This window comes from Alosa pseudoharengus, unplaced genomic scaffold, assembly GCF_046254945.1.
Source record: "Alosa pseudoharengus isolate Yale_2024_CS ecotype anadromous, Long Island Sound unplaced genomic scaffold, YU_APseudo_1.1 YU_APseudo_1.1_scf_5, whole genome shotgun sequence".
Classification (NCBI taxonomy): domain Eukaryota; kingdom Metazoa; phylum Chordata; class Actinopteri; order Clupeiformes; family Clupeidae; genus Alosa; species Alosa pseudoharengus.
This window is the reverse complement of record NW_027468837.1, coordinates 1,645,885-1,662,954: the sequence shown is the minus strand read 5'-3', so window position 1 is coordinate 1,662,954 and position 17,070 is coordinate 1,645,885. Positions and strand designations below refer to the sequence as shown.

The 17,070-nt window shown below is 40.8% G+C and overlaps 1 protein-coding gene across 1 annotated transcript in view; it reads right to left on the bottom strand.

Moving 5' to 3' along the window:
* dock3 (dedicator of cytokinesis 3) overlaps positions 1 to 17,070 on the bottom strand; it is an 835,931-nt gene that overhangs the window by 98,911 nt on the left and 719,950 nt on the right. Inside the window, 2 exon segments of the mRNA XM_076267926.1 lie at positions 10,483 to 10,485; positions 12,281 to 12,390. Coding sequence (XP_076124041.1) covers positions 10,483 to 10,485; positions 12,281 to 12,390 — 113 coding nt within the window.

Here is a 17,070-nt window from a genome sequence, read left to right as displayed (position 1 = left end):
CATTTTTCCTCTTTGTTTAACTCATACAAAAGTGATTAACTTCTATTGTAAGATTTAGATTTCTAGATTAGAACATGGAGAACTGAGGAGAGGAGGAGTTGGCTACAGGCCAACCTAGGCCTTTCAGGCCTGGGCTAGGCCTACATAGACCATAGACCTTTTTTTTGTACTCTCTCTGCTTGTAATAGAATAAACTTGATTCCTGAGTTTTTCCTGAAGTTCGCCAGTCTAAGATTAATATTAAGTAATTATTCACCACAATTACTTTCATGGAGGTTCCAACCGCAGAGATAATATACTTTTGTTGCTGATTCTAAGATGCCGCAGTTTTTTTTTCTTTTTCTCATCGCTTTGGTGACAGCTCCCAGGTAAGGACGCTTTTTATCTGCATTTCTTCTTTGGTGATGAACGAAGGTGGATCTGTAAACCCGGGCGGTTCCTGCTAACCACAGTTTGGAACGGGCGTTAAGATATCGGAAAAGGCATTCTGAGTGAGTAGACATTTGTGGCAAAACCGTAATTTAATAGTGGACACAAATTTGTGCTTCCCCGATTTTGGCGAAACGTCGCACAAGACAAATTAATCCATATTTTGTAAATGGCCCTATATGTGTTGGATGACATTGGCTTCTATGAAGCCCAATCCAGATAAGGAGCCTCTCTAGTGGGTCTAGAGAGTAAATAGGTTAAGCGAGTTTGTTCAACAGCTCAGTATTAAACACGGTGGTTAGTGTGCGACCTATTTTCCGCGGTATTAGGGAACATTGGCCAGGTCCTAAGAAGTTACGTAGCTTATGCCCCTTTTTGTTTACAGAACATTTTCATTCCTTCATTACCAAAACAGAATATTAGACAGAACTTGGCGCTGCTTGGAGCGTATGAGCGGCTAGAATCCAAAGTGTTAAGCTAACACTAGTCTTGTTTTGTTTTTGAGTAGATGTGTTGTTTTGTTGTACATCTACACTCAAGTATCAATAGACTGATAGATGATGAATCCAAGATTCATGTCGTAATCTTTTTCAAGTGTGCAAACAGCATAAGCTCAAACAGCATAGGCCTAAGCTCAAGAGAGCATGGTTAGGCCTCTTTTAAGTACGCCTGAGCTAACTAGCTGCCGCTAGGGGCGTCTAGATGTCTTTGTGAGCTAATATGAGCTAACTGAAAAGGCTTGACTAAACTTCTTTGTCTCCGTTTTTTTTTTTTAAGCAGGAAAATCTTCCTGCAGCCCATTTAAGTTGTCCCCCAGCTCCATGGAGCTGTGTGTGTCTTTGTGTGTCTTTGTGTGTCTACTAACGGTATGAATGCGTGTGTGGGCCGGCCCTGTGTGTGTGAATTTATTTTTAAATCTTTTATTTCTTTATATGTGTTTGTTTCCATTTTTTTGTTTCAAATCCTTCTGTTTTAAAATATGTCTTTGTTTTCTTGGGTCAAAAGTTTTCACAACTTTTGCTATCTTATCTCACTGCCTTTGTTTTTAGCATCACTGTATTCTATAACCAACCCCCCAGCTTCTCCCCATGGACACAAAAGGAGCTTCACTGGGGAGATATGAACCTATGAGGAGTGTTAATGGGAGACCATTGTTGATTTCAACCATTTTTTTCCTTTAATGTATTTTGTTTTAAATACACCTTTTGGGGTTTAACATGTTAAGACAGATTTTTTTTATTTTTGCTTGTATGACAATGGGAAATGTTTGCTACATGTTTACGCCTTGTTTGATGTGGGCAAATGTTCAATTGAATGGATTCATACCCACAACTTGAGTTTCTTTATGTTTGAAATTACTTTTATTTGGTTATAGTTAAGAAACTATAAAAAGGGGGAGATAGATGGTATTGACTTGAAATACTTTCTTCTCTAAGTTTACTGGTTTTATTGCTCAAATGGTCATTTTTTTAAATGCCTACTGTTTTGTTTTACTGACCCTCACTTCTAATGCAAAATCTCTTTAAAGAAAGGGATACCCTACCCACGTGAGTCTGTGGATTTTTTTTTTCTTTTAAACATCTAAACTTAACCAAAAGTTTATTTATTTTCTTTATATTGGCCTTTGCCAATAGATGCAAATGTCTGTTTGGAGGTAAATAGCCCTGCTATGTTAGAAGACCTATAGGTGTGACTGTCTCCAATTGAGAAACTGAATACATTAGCATACTTTTGTTGACTTGTGAATCTGCATTCACGAGACACTGTTTGACTCTGTTTACACTCATGCTAATGTCTCTCCAAGTTGTTGTGAAACCACTCTCCAGTCTCTCCAGAATCTCTTTCATGCCAGAAGGGACAAAGGGAGGTGTGACATGCCTTTGTCTTCGACTACCACTACGCAAACATCTCAAGAAGATCCTTTCAAGATGGCGGATGGCTCCACCAACCAGGCTCAGCTACCACGCCAGTACAACCCAGAGCAGCAGCCGTGGAGACCAGGCCATGCCACTGGACGAGATTGATGGACCAGACAACTCTGCCCTGGGCTCAGGTACAGCCCAGAGCAGCAGCAGTGGCCAGCCAGGCATGTCATGAGACGAGACTGGACGAGGCTCAGGAACCACAGGTCCAACGGAACCTGTGGCAGAACCAACTGCCATGACTCTGGAAGCAAAAAAAACTGGACTGACTGAAAGCAACGAAAGGGGGTGCCGAAAGCAGCCTCGCACTCCCGCATCATCAAAGACACTCATGGCACATTGTTCACTGCCCGCAATACATGTGGACATATTTGGACTGACACAAGGGTGCACGCCGAACGCGGCCTGCCATGCACACCCTTTGCACTCGCATACACTTACACTGAAACAATGCAGACATATTCAAGTTTCATAAGAGGACCCTTCTTCAACGGAAGAGAAACGCAAGAAGGGATGTATGCTGAACGCTGCTATCCTTGCTCACGCACACACTTACATTGATTATGGACTGATTATGGACTTTATAAAAAAAAAAAAAAAAAAAAAATTGTAAAATTGTTCAAGAATGCTCATGTTTATGGAATCTTATGTTAAAATTCAAGTCATTCAGACTTGAAAAGGGGGAATTGATAGCAATAAATTTATGGTTAAAATGGATAATAATTTATCTTCAAGACTACTTTTAGTTAGCCATGTAACCCTTCTTGATTTTAAACAAAGACACCATCCCCTCCCCCAATGGAATGCGAAGTTAGCTGTCACATGGTGAGCATAGTTAGCATGCTAACATGTTAGTTAGCATAGTTAGCATAACTGTTAAAAATGATTAGCGAAGTTAGCTAAGTCACATTGTTAGCATAATTAGCATGTTAGCATGCTAGTTAGCATAGTTAGCATAACTAACTATCAAAATTTCCCCATTGACCTAACATTACCCTTTATGACATCACAGCAATTAGAATCCTATGGCAGGTGGTCAGGCCACCTGGCCCAACTGCCAGTCTCAGGCTTTAAGTATACAAACTGGCCCTATTAAGACTACACATCCTATTCAATTGCTTCCTCTGCCAAAAACTGTTTCAAAATAAAAGTCCTCACTACAATATTTCACTGTTAAACAATTTAACCCTTTAAGCTACTGAACTTTTTAACTGTTCAGACATTGTAACTGTTACTTGTCATCATCTATGACTCCTACCTACTGTAGCTAGTTAGCATAGTTAGCATTGCTAGCATTGTTAGCATTTTCAACAAAACATAGTTAGCATGCTAACATGTTAGCATGCTAATTAGCATTTTTAACAAAACTGCTAAAAATGATTAGCTAAGTTAGCTAAGTAACATGGTCAGCATAGTTAGCACCTTATGATGGAGTGTTACCCAATACGGAATGCTCGGGAGGGAAATTTGCTCTCTGCATTTATCCCAATCCGTGAATTAGTGAAACACACTCAGCACACAGTGAACACACAGTGAGGTGAAGCACACACTAATCCTGGCGCAGTGAGCTGCCTGCAACAACAGTGGTGCTCGGGGAGCAATGAGGGGTTAGGTGCCTTGCTAAAGGGCACTTTAGCCGTGCCTACTGGTCGGGGTTCGAACCGGCAACCTTCCGGTTACAAGTCCGAAACGCTAACCAGTAGGACACGTCTGCCCTTCTAAACAAAGTCTCCAAACTAGAGCGCCTTTTGCTGTAGAGATAATGACTCCCTATCCATAGGGCCGGCATTCCCATCATATTGTGATAGCCTAATGGCTCCCCTGCCCCGTGTCACACCGCCTCTGCTCCTGCTGCGAGCAGCACGGCCAGATCTGCCTCGCGCACGCGCCGAGTGGAGAGAATTTGCACAGCTCGGACTAGGCCTACTGTCATTGTCATTGCGACTCCCCACCCTGCCTCTACGTTGCCCCTAACTGTCCTATGAACACTTCGACCTCGTCTAACATACCTAGTGGCATTAGACAAAGGCTCCACCATGTTACTGTCGCCGCGATTGCGGAGAGGCACACGATCAGAAGACAAAGCAGCTAGCGCTACATGGACATTACCTCCAGCCTCGTTCGCCTGCTAACTTCCTGATGAACACTCCGACCCCGTGAAACATTGTTCCCACCTCTGACATTGGGCAAAGGACCATCTACAGTGGGCAAAGGATTCAACATTTGTACTTGGTGTAGGGCTAAACTCTTACTTTGTTCAGCTGCACCATTGCAAGGCAGGGACGCATCTGAAGCCTGGTCACTAAACGAATCACATCGTCATTTTCTGAAGGCAGATATTCCCCTTCAGAATCAGGGTCCGCGAATAGAAGACCCAACACTTCATTTCGGGTAAACTTTTTTGATGCCATTAGATGATAATCTAAGGCAAATACTCGCTGACGTTGACAATATCGCTCTGATAAAATGGCTCACACGTACATTACTGTAGCTCCGCTATTGCTCGCACTGATTCTGGTTGCTAGGTTACGGGGGACGCTGGCGAGACACGCCGCTCCGTCTGGCATCATGTTTTTGTTTGTTTTTATGTAATGTTCGTAATTTTATGTAAATGTCATGTTTATTTTTTGTATTGGTTTGTCTAGTTACATTTTTTCCCTATTTATTTACGCTATTTTTGATAGTTTTCGTGTTATTCTTAGTCCTTTTTACTCCTAAGTCAGCTGATGTCGTTGACATTTGTCCATTGGGAGCTTGCTATGGCTAGCTTTTGCCCTAGCTGGGCATCGGACATCCTTCCATCTATCCGTGAGCGGTGCAGCACTTCACTGTCTGGTCGAGGGGATCTCTCTGGACAGCTGGACCTAGGCTACTCTGCGAAAGATCTGCCGTGGCCGCCGAGCTGTTGCTGACCTGCGAGCTGCCATGCCAACTGCAGACTAACTGGGCCTCTGACATCCTTCCATCCATCTGTGAACAGTGCACTTCACTGTCTGGTCGAGTGGATCTCTCGGGACAGCCGAACCTAGGCTCTACTCTGCGAAAGATCTACCGTGCCCGCCGAGCTGTTGCTGACCTGCGAGTTGCCTTGCCAACTGCAAACTAACGTTAACGGTGAAGAGCTGCATTCTCACGGAGCAACAAAGTCGCTGTTAAGTCCACCGAATTGCGGATCCACACGATCGCTCAGTACTTTGGACTGTGCTTCCATCATCTCCAGACTGCAGTCTAGCAGGCCTAGCTTCTAACGTTAACGTTATCTCCAGACTGCCAGTGAATTCACCGGGTTGGTCAGTTGCTAAAGAACTTTGTTGGCATTGCATTGGTTGTGGAGACAAAGCTCTGTGCGCGGTTTTCACGGATCGTCATTGCCCTTGGACATTTTCAGCTGGTTTGGAAATTGGACTAATTTTAACATCACTTTTTCCCCTTTTAAAATATATTTTCTTTTTTTTTATTTGTTTATTTGTTTTGTTGTCTGTGTATGTCTTGGTGTCACGGGTACGCTGGCGACTACGCCGCTCCGTCCGGCATTTTTTGTATTTGTTATTTTTTAAATGTATTTGTCTTGTCTTGATGTCATGGGTACGCTGGCGACTACGCCGCTCCATCCGGCATCTTTTGTCTTGTTGTTATGTGTCTTGTTTGTGGAGCGATTTGGATTGCACTATGTGCATGTTAAATGCGCTTTATAAATAAATCTGACTTGACTTGACTTGATTCAATGCGCTCTAGTTCGAAGACTTTGTTTAAAGCATGACAATTTTCTGAATCGGGGATGATGTATGACATGTCTCAGAGTGCGAATTACCCCACCATAATTGGGGGGTACTGCTCCTTCACTTCTTCTATGACCATCATGGTCCACTACCATATCAATTCCCACCGTGATCGGCAAGTGCAACATGTGTTGTGCAACACACATACAAGGTCTAAACATGCGACAAACTGATAATCAGTAGGCTACAGAATATCTCATTGTTACCATATATCCAAAAAAGAACTGTTTTGATCAACTCCCATAAGTTAGAAGTTAAGTGCACTGAACAGTTACTGAATAACTGTAACGTCCATTCCTGTGTTACTCTTGATATCTCTAATATATTGACTTATTGTTTCCATAGGCATGCAGTGCTTGCTTATTGAAAATATAGATTAGCCATTATTTTATGGTAGAGATATGCAAAGGACAGAGCATGCATTCTCTCCTTGCACCGCTCTCCCTCAAACAGGTTGGCTTCAGCCCACACCTCCCCAAGAACTGTTCATGCAGACTACAACTGGCGCGGTGTAGCCTACACAACTTTGTTCAAAATTGATGAATTCAAGTTAACTTTGCAAAGTTAGTGTTATAGCCTACTTATCACAACGTTGTCAATCGCAAACGCTAATTTATTCTAACGTCTCTCTACGGAACTACCTGTTTAATTTGCGGAGGACGAAAGCACTCCGAACGTTAGGTTTAAGACACAACTTAAACCCAAATTTACGATCAACTTTACAGCCACAGATCAAGCAACGGGTGGTTACACATCACAATGAATGTTGCTACGGTTACATGGATACTGCGAAATGTTGTCTTCAGTGTCTTCACTGGTAGATGTGGATGCACCCAGATAGAAAATCTGCACAGAAAGCTTAGCTTGCACAATATCTGCATCCCCTAGATCAGTGGTCTCCAACACGGTGCCCGCGGGCACCAGGTAGCCCGCCGGGAGCCTATGAGGCGCCCGCGGTGGATGTTCTAAAAATAGCCATTGGTTGACGCAGAGTTCTAAATCACATATGGTACTTTTTTTTAAAATAATATTTTTTAATGTTTTCATGTTTTAATACGAGTTTAGCTGTAGAAGAGAACAACTTTTAAGATTTCCTACAACATTTGAAAATGAATTTAGTAACGTTATTTAAAAAATATATAATTATACCGCCAAAAGTTAGCCTATACCGCCACTGCGCAGACTCCCCTTGACATTGATTAGAAGAAGAATGTAAACAAGAATGAATTCTGTATGTGTATTTCGCGATGTCTGAAAACAAGAAAAGGAAATCATACCACTTCCAGGAGGAATGGGAAGAAGAGTTCTTCTTTACTAAAGTAAAAGACAAGAGCGTATGTATGATTTGTGGAGCTGCCGTAGCTTTGGCTAAGAGACACAATGTGGAAAGACATTTTTCTACATTACACAGAACGTTCAATGCTAGCTACCCACCAGGCAGCACACTGAGGGCAGAAAAGGCGCGTGCAAGCTTTGGGCAAGCAGCAATCATTTTTCATAAAGCCAGTACCTGGCTGTAAACAAGAAGGCCTTTTCGGATGGTGAGGTTGTGAAAGGGGTAATGTCCGTGGTAGCAGACACCTTGTTCAAAGATCATAAGAACGGAAAAGAAATCATTGCTGCTATCTCGTATGTCCAATACGATGGTAAGTGCCAATACCATTGCCAGGAGAGTGTCAGCGATGTCCACGGACTTAACGCAACAGCTTAACCGTGAACTGGGTACATGCAAATGGTTTAGCATCCAGTGTGATGAGTCTGTGGACAACAGTAGCACAGCGCAGCTGATGGTCTTTGTTCGAATGGTGTTCAGCGATTTCACCATAAAAGAAGAAATGCTGACTTTACTACCCCTGAAGATAACAACAAAGGCTGTTGACATCTATGAAGCCATGAAGCGGTAATTTCACCGAAAAGAATATCCCGTTGGAAAAGTTGGTATCGGTGACGACAGATGGAGCCCCCGCAATGACCGGCCTTCATTCAGGGTTCATTGCGCACTGCAGACGAGATCCAGATTTTCCACGGTTTCTAAATTACCACTGCATCATCCATCAACAGGCAATATATGCGAAAGTGATGGGTTTTGACCACGTCATGACTCCGGTCGTAAAGATTGTGAATAGCATCCGCTCCAAAGCCACACAACACAGGTCATTCAAACTTCTCTTGGAGGAGCTGTCAGCTGAATACGGTGACCTCTTGCTGCACACAGAGATTCGCTGGCTCAGCAGGGGTAGAGTTTTGCAGCGTTTTCTGTCACTTCTGGGTGAAATAAAACAGTTCATGGATTCTAGAGGTCAGGACACTACTTTGCTCCAAGACCCTGTGATGTGCCTTTCTAACGGACATCACAGGGAAACTTAATCATTTGAACTGTGAATTACAAGGCAAAGACAAGAATGTCACTGACATGATCAGTGCTGTGAGTGCATTCAGAGCCAAGTTGAACATTTTCTCTGTGCATTTGCAAAGTAAGAAGTTCCTTCACTTTCCATCTGTGCAGTCAATTCTAAATGTAACTACTCCTGCATCTGAGGCATTGGACAGGGCTACAGAAAAGTACACCCAGCTCATATCTAGGCTTGGGCATGAGTTTGAGGAGAGATTTCAGGACTTTGACAAACTGCAGCAATGTGTGACATTCATTTCAGAGCAGTTAGGTGAAACATTTAACTTAAATGCAGGTGAGCTAGAAATGGAAATCCTCACGTTGCAAAATGACATTACTCTCAAAGCCCACCAGGGTTCCCCCTCACTTTTGGTGTCTTGTGGACTCAGAGAAATACAAAGGTGTGCATACAGCAGCTTTAAAAGCTGCTTGCTTATTTGGTTCAACCTATCTGTGTGAGTCAGCCTTCTCTAATATGAGCTTCATTAAAAACAAACACAGAACTCGTTTAACTGATACTCACCTTGAGGATTCTATAAGAGTTGCTGTGTCAAGCTACACCCCTAACTACAGTGCACTGGTGGGCTCCCTGCAATGCCAGGCTTCCCACTAGCCTTGCATATAACAGCTTTAAATGTCATAGATGTGTTGTGTGTTAAAAGGGCATATTTATCACCTTTTTTATTGTGCCTCTGACATTTCCAGAAAAACACTTTTTTATTTTTTTTTATTTTTCTATTTTTATGTTACAACTATTGATGTGGAATTTGGATATTGTAATATAACAGCTTTAATTATCCCTATATGAGATTACTAGAAAAAAAAGAATATATATTGGATTTCTTTACTGATCTTCAATTTAATGTACATTTTGGAATTATTGAAAAATAAAAGTTATTCATATCATTGAGTAAGATTGTTGAGACTATTAATAACTCATTGTTCATGTTTAAATGTCTGTCTTCATTGATTATTAGTGATTAACATAGTCATAGTTTTATAGTGAAATTAAGACGTTTATTTTATTTATTTATTTATTTATTTATTCGAATAAGTAGCCCTCCGACTAATTTTTCACCCTCGGGTAGCCCTCGACCCCAAAAAGGTTGGAGACCCCTGCCCTAGATGGTCCCCCTTCCTGGGCAAAACCGTCTGCCGGTATAAGACGGAAATTATCCTGTGGTCCCTGCAGTTCATGAAGATGGACGACTTGTCCGCACACACAATGATAACACCTTATGACCTTGGCCATGTCTTATGTTTTAGCAATTTTAGGTTAGGTTACTGCAGTCTCTGCTAGGCTACAACACAGACTATTCAGTTGCCTTCTTATTTGTGATGTGATATGCCAAGCAACACCATTAGCGTTTGCAAGCATTGGCTATCGTTACTTACCAAGACATCATCTCCTTGCACCATGCATAATTTCTTGTTGATGGCAATATTTCTCCTATTCTTAAATTATAAGACTGTGGTATGTCATAAGGGAATTAATTCATATTTTTGGCTTCACCAGTGTTAACTATGAGAGAAAAATCTCTGCTAAATGATGTAGTCCCCTCCATCACTGGATAGCTGGCCAATTTACTTCCAGTACAGTAATCTGTAACTCATGCACAAGAAAAATCAAGATATAAGGTACAATTTTCCCAAGACCATTTCTAGGCTAGAGTCTTAGGAAGAAACGTAAATTCACCAGCATTAATTGAAGATTAATTCTCTTGATTATCTGAAAACTTAAAATGCATAGCTTTAGTCTATCATGACCTTTGCTATATAGCCAACACTGCCAGATACATTCAGGAAGCAAATACTACTCACTTCAATATCTCCGTCAATAAGAAGAACTAAGAATTGATGCTTCACTTCTTTTTGAACTCCCTTTGCACAGTTTACAGACTCCTCCATGGATTATAATTTTATTACACTTTTGACTGAGGTAAACATGAGTGGTATCCACTACCTCTGCCCAATGTTATTAAAACAATCAATTCATTAATATAATAGATAGGCATATTCATTATAAACAAACAATGTATAACTGTGTCTATAAATGCTTTACTGATGATAAACATTGTATGAGCAATACTTTACAAACAATGTGATGTGAATGTGATGATGAATTGTGTGTAGTTGTTATAAAATGTTACCTAATTTTTAATACATTTTGAGCTATTCTTTGGTTTTTAAAATATTAGCTTTATATATAGCTAATATTTCCTTTATTAACGAAATTCTCATGAATCTGAGCATTTTTGTAGAATTCTATTGGGTCTAGAGGGTTATTAATATGGGCTATGAAACAATGGATAATGCATTTATTATACACAGTAATTCCATATATCACCATAAATAATCTAAACATGATCATCACCTGGGGCCTCATGTACAAAGACTTGCGTGGATTTCATACTAAAACATTGCGTACGTGCAAACCTGAAAAGTAGCGTACGCACAAAAAAATCCTGATTTATGAAACTGTGCGTACGCAGCATTCCACGCAGCCTTTCTTTGTACATCCCAATTAACGTGAAATTAAGCGTACATGCACGAGCATTACACTCCAACCTCTCTCCTCCCTCAATCACACTCATTTTAATATGCTAACTAGAAGGCCACTCGAGAGCGCAGACCTCCGCGAAGACAAAATGGCCTATTCCGCAATATTAATAACAATGAAAACTCATTTGTGGATCCATTCATACTCGAACCTGCTCCAAAGTTTAATAATTGAAATCATCAAATTAATAATAATAATAAAAAAAATATCTCCAGCGAATGCGAGGTAGAAGTGTTTATCCGACAAAATGTCAATAATCGTACGTCTTTATCATCTGTAATTAATAACAAAAAGAAAAACAGTAATGGCAGAGCGTAGCAGTGGCTAGCTATAGGGTCAGAGACCGTGGTAGAATTATTGGTCAGTCTGCAAGTAGGTGACAGGGTTCGCATAACTGGGTTTGATGTATTTGAACCATTACAACACAACTGCATTAATTAAAAAAAACATTACATCAATCGTGTCCAAGTAGGCTACCACGCATCGCGCACTCGAGGTGGAATAAACAAAGTTGATCCAGGCCACATCGCCACAACATTACGATTTCTGGATCATATCCCTATATTTGCACACAAGTGTGACAACAATAATGCGAATGCTTACTCGAGGAAAGTCAAAGTATCCTATGCAGTCAATCACACTAAGGGAAATAGCTTATATCCGCGCTTATTAGTCAGCCTATCTATTCTATCTATATGTGTAGGCTATAGGTTTCACATTCCCTTTTAATTCGTATCCTCTAATAAGTCTACAGTTGTCATCACAGATAGGTTGTTGCATAACTTAGTAGAATTTGAGCATGTTGCATGTCCATTTATATAGAAACATAGGCCTACTTTCGAAGTCATTCGAATCATTTTTAATAATCCACGTTTCACAATATACTGTGCAAATAAAGGCCTAGACTCGCGATCAACTAATGTTGTTGCGCTGCATTGCCTCTAAGTGTTGCCAACTGACGATACACATTGGAAATGTGCGTACGCCAGACATGAAGTTTGCGTGGAGGACCGCACATTCTCACGTTCAAGTCAGTCTTCGTACATCCGGACGTGAGCGTGAGAAGTGACGTACGCAGCATTTTTGTACGTACGCAAGCTTTGTACATGAGGCCCCTGGTAATTTTCATTGTTTTTGCATTGTATATAATCAAATACAGGACATCACATTCAAGATTTGTTCAGGTAAGTTCAGGTACCTGTCCATTGCCAATAATGTTGGGGTACATTGCATGGTCTCTTTGAGAAGGCAGCAGCATCAACATCTCTCTGTTGTGTTTGTATTTATCCAACAATGATGGGGAACCCACTGTAAAATAACACATAAATAGAGTATTGTAATGAAAGACCTATTTATCACAATGTATGAATTCCCCTTTTCATCCATTTACCCATGTACCGGAGTTTAGGGCTACCCAATTGGTGTAATGGTCCAATACCGCCTATTGGGGCAGGTCTCTCGGCAGACAGCCTGATCTCCTCCAAAATTCTCAATTTGCCCCTTGTTTTAGTGGTACCGTTTACTTTGAGAAGTTCACCAAGTCCCATTGTCTGAAAAACACCCAAAACTAATACATTTCTATAGCTATTCTCCAGATTGTGGATGGTGTTTTGGTGGTTGAAATGTTCACTCTATCTCAAAATGGATCACTTGGTCATCTTGGATGCTGATCATGGATCACTCTTCTCCAAACATGCACAACTCAGCTAAACCTTTATATGGGCACACCTGGACAAAGAATTTAGCTTTCGCTGAATTTTGACCCAGGGACATGGCCTGAGATTGGCATTAAAAAAGAAGCATAAAATTCCAATGACACCATGTCCATTTCAATTGTGGGGGTTAGAAAAGTATGGGGGACCTGGAATCCAAAACAACAGCGCACAGGTTTAATTGGTTGCACAACGAGCAAGCCAGGATGAGCAGACACGGATTCATCAAGCCAGGTGAAACCTATCCTGGATAAGTGCGCGCTTACGGCTCCCTCAAATAGACCCCGCCACCGATCACAGATTCACTGATTCACCATGACAACTAGAGCGGCTTCATTGCTTCTTCTACGGTGTAGTAGTAGTTAGCGATAGCCTTTTCACAACAGCAACAAACAGCAACACCTCTGTTTAGGAGAGTATTGCAACTAGTGCCGCAACCACCACGCGCGAAATGGTTAGGCACTCCCGTGACATCACATTGTCGTATGACAGGTCGGGAATGGCGAGTATGTAAAAGTTAATTAATGATCACAAATGTTTCAATAATGACAGTGGGTCTAGGTATATGTGATAACAATGTGTAGTGGGCAGTGGAATAACTATTGGTTTCCGTTTGTGGTGACTGCTGACTGAGATAAGGGATGAGATTAAATAGATCCTGGACTTTTTGTTTATAACGGAGTCTTGGCTCAGCGGTAATGACGTCATTCCACTTGGTGAACTCTGCCCTCCTTACTGCAGCTTCATGAATTCCCCTAGGGCTACTGGTCATGGAGGTGGTCTGGTCACTGTTTATAATAACAACTTTAAATGTAGAATTGTACAAATTGATATGTTCTCCACTTTTGAGGTACAGCTTGTAAAGATAAATGCCACCCCTCCTCTGTGCATTAGTTTACCGACCACCAAAAATTAAGCTTAATTGTAATTTCATTCAAGAATTTGCTGATCTACTATCTTTTATGGCCTCTCGCTCTGACAATTTCATGATTTTAGGGGATTTTAATATTCACATCTGTTGCCCATCAAAACCTTTGGTTAATGAGTTTTATGCCTTGTGGACTCTTTCAATCTTGTGCAATCTGTTATGGCCCCGACACATCAGAAAGTCCACACATTAGACCTAGTATTGTCTTATGGTTTCAATGTTTCCAACTTAGAAATTATGGATGTTGGGGTCTCTGATCATTTTTTGATTTTATTTGAATCTATTTTGTTTTCTCCCCCTGTATCTCCCCCTAAGTCCTATTCCTTTAGCCGTTCTATTAATTCCACCACAGCCACAACATTCTGTAATACTTTCATCCTCTCTCACTCACCTACTATCTCTGTTGCTATTTCCACCTGCTCTGACATTGAAGAATTAGTCACTCTCTTTAATGCACCCTGTCTTGAGACCTTAGACTGTGCTGCCCCACTAAAACAAAAGCGTGTCAAAACTATCACCACTCCATGGTTAAATGCCACAACCCGTTCTGTCAGAAAATCTTGCAGGAAAGCAGAGCGCAAATGGAAAAATCTTCTATGGATCTTCTATGACCTTTTCAGAGATTCTCTAAAGACCTACTAAAACTCTGTTAAGGCAGCAAAGGTTGAGTATTATGCTCAGCTTATCAACAATAATGCTCATAGGCCAAAAGTTTTATTTAATACCATTAATTCTATTATAAATCTTGCCTCTGCGTCATCTACTCTTGCCCCTTCAACAGAAATCTGTGAGAAGTTCCTCAACTTCTTCATCGATAAAATTGACAAAATAAAATCTCAAATCTCACCTCCGGATTCGGATCCCTCAGTGATAGAACTTTCACCTAGCTGCCTCCAACAGCTTCAGGCTATATCTTCCTCCCAGCTTTCTGAGGTGGTCTCCCATATGAAATCTACATCCTGCCATTTAGATGTTTTACCTGCACGTCTTTTAAAATAAGTTTTTACCATCATCTGCCATCTTGTATTGGCCATACTTAATCACTCACTAACCAATGGAGTGGTCCCCTCAGGTTTTAAATGTGCAATTGTGCAACCTTTCTGAAGAAACCTAACCTTGAGCCCAGTGACCTGAAGAAGTATAGGCCTATTTCTAAATTACCTTTTCTGTCAAAGATACTAGAAAAGGTTGTCCTCTCTCAGGTTTCTTCTTATCTGAGTGAGTTCAATATATGTGATAAATTCCAATCAGGTTTTAGATCTCTGCACAGCACTGAATCGGCCTTGCTTAAATTCCAAAACGACATTGTCTAAGCAGTTGATTCTGGATCTTGCGCCCTCTTGGTGCTTCTTGATCTGAGTGCAGCATTTGACACAATTGACCATAACATTCTATTAAAACGCTTGGAGGATGAAGGTGGTCTCCAGGGTTCTGTTTTGCATTGGTTCTCTTCTTATCTTAGAGATAGATCATTTTCAGTTAGTTTAGGCAATTTCTCCTCTTCCTCTGCCCTTATAAAGTGTGGTGTTCCTCAGGGTTCCATTTTGGGCCCTCTTTTATTCTCTCTTTATATGCTACCCCTTGGCTCAATTTTTAAAAAGTATAACATTCAGTATCACTGCTATGCAGATGACACTCAGTTTTACCTGCCTGTTAACACTAATGGCATTTGTTCTTTGGAGAATATTTTTAACTGTCTCAGTGACGTCAAATGCTGGATGGCAAGAAATGTTCTTCCACTGAACGAAAGTAAAACTGATGTAATTATTTTTGGCCCTCCAAGTGATGTTTCTATCTTGAAAAATGCACTAGGACCTCTCTCTGCAAACTGCCACAGTGAAGTAAAGAATCTTGGGGTTTTCTTTGACTCCTCTTTAAATTTTAATAAGCAAGAAAATAGTGTGGTCAAAGGCAGCTTTTTCTAGTTAAGAACCATTGCAAAACTGAAGCCCTTTTTGTCCTTCTCCGATCTTGAAACTCTTAAGTCCCAGTTAAAAATTGACACTTTTGGATTCAGTGGCAAGATTTCTTGATTGTACAGTGTCTGTCTCTCAGTAATGTTTTAAAATGAGAGCTTCGTCAGCTGGCAGTAGGCTACTTTGTCGGTAGTCATGAGAAGTTCGCTTGCTAACAGAACATAAATATGCTGCCCAGAAACCTTGTGAATAGTTCTGATTTTTTTTTACTACACTAATGAGGTTGAAATATAGACAGCATCTCCTTAACAGTAATGTTAACAAAATGACAGCATTCATATGACAAAGAAAAACGAATTCGGTCACTCAAGACTGTGCCACAGCAACCAGTGTAGGCTACAGTCCTACCCAATAGGCCTACTCGAAGCAGATAGCGTTGTCTGACGGTCGAGTGGGTTAATGCACGTATTTCCAGAACAGGTCTGCAACTTTCAGGCAGTTCTGAGTTCGAATCTAGGCAGGGGCAGAGCCATATAAAGGCCTAGGCCTATTGTTATCATTTTTTGCAAGGTGTTGCTACTGGCAATTAGAGCTGTAACGATACACCAACCTCACGATTCGGTTTGTATCACGATTTTTGACCCACGGTTCGATACGAATCTCGATTTTTCTTTTCTTTTTTTTTTTAGACATTTTATTAAATAACATTTTTAATAGCCTCCCTTAGAACACCAGAGGATTACAATATAATATATCTATTATTTTATATCCTGATATAAAAATATTTTTCTGTATGACTGATATTTATGACAGCACACTTTATGCAGATTAGCCTATAGCCTAGGCCTACTATTTTTTATTACAACTCGACCTCTTTAATTCAGCTGTCTGGTTTAAGCCTGGAAATATTGTAAACAAAGTTGGCTAGCTTAGCCGATCATAGTCTACTGATTGGACTGTTCAGTTTCCCCATGTGTGTTTAAGTTTCAAGGTAATACTTGTTCTCCTTGGGACAGGCCCTTTTGGGAAACGTTGGTATTGAGATGATCAGTGAACTTCAATCCAAGAGTTTTAAAAAAATATGTGCAGCATGCTAATGATGCTAAGTGGATTTAATAGTAATTTAGCTAGTCGTCTTCTATGCGTCCTTGCTTTCACGATGTTTTATTTAAGTCGCGCGTGTTCATTGAGCAGGAGAGGGAGGGAGGGAGAGTGAGAGGGAGGGAGCACGGGAGAGAGCGGGGCAAGGAGAGGGGGTTTACTACTGTTTGGTAAATTTGCACACATAGTCTACAATGAAAGCAAGAAGAGGTATGAAATTATTATTTATTTATTTATACAACGTAGGCTACCGATAAGTAAAGCGGGAGATGTGGGTTGCTTTTGCGGCCGCGTAAGCTGCAAAGCACTGCGTGAAACACTAGAAAGGGTG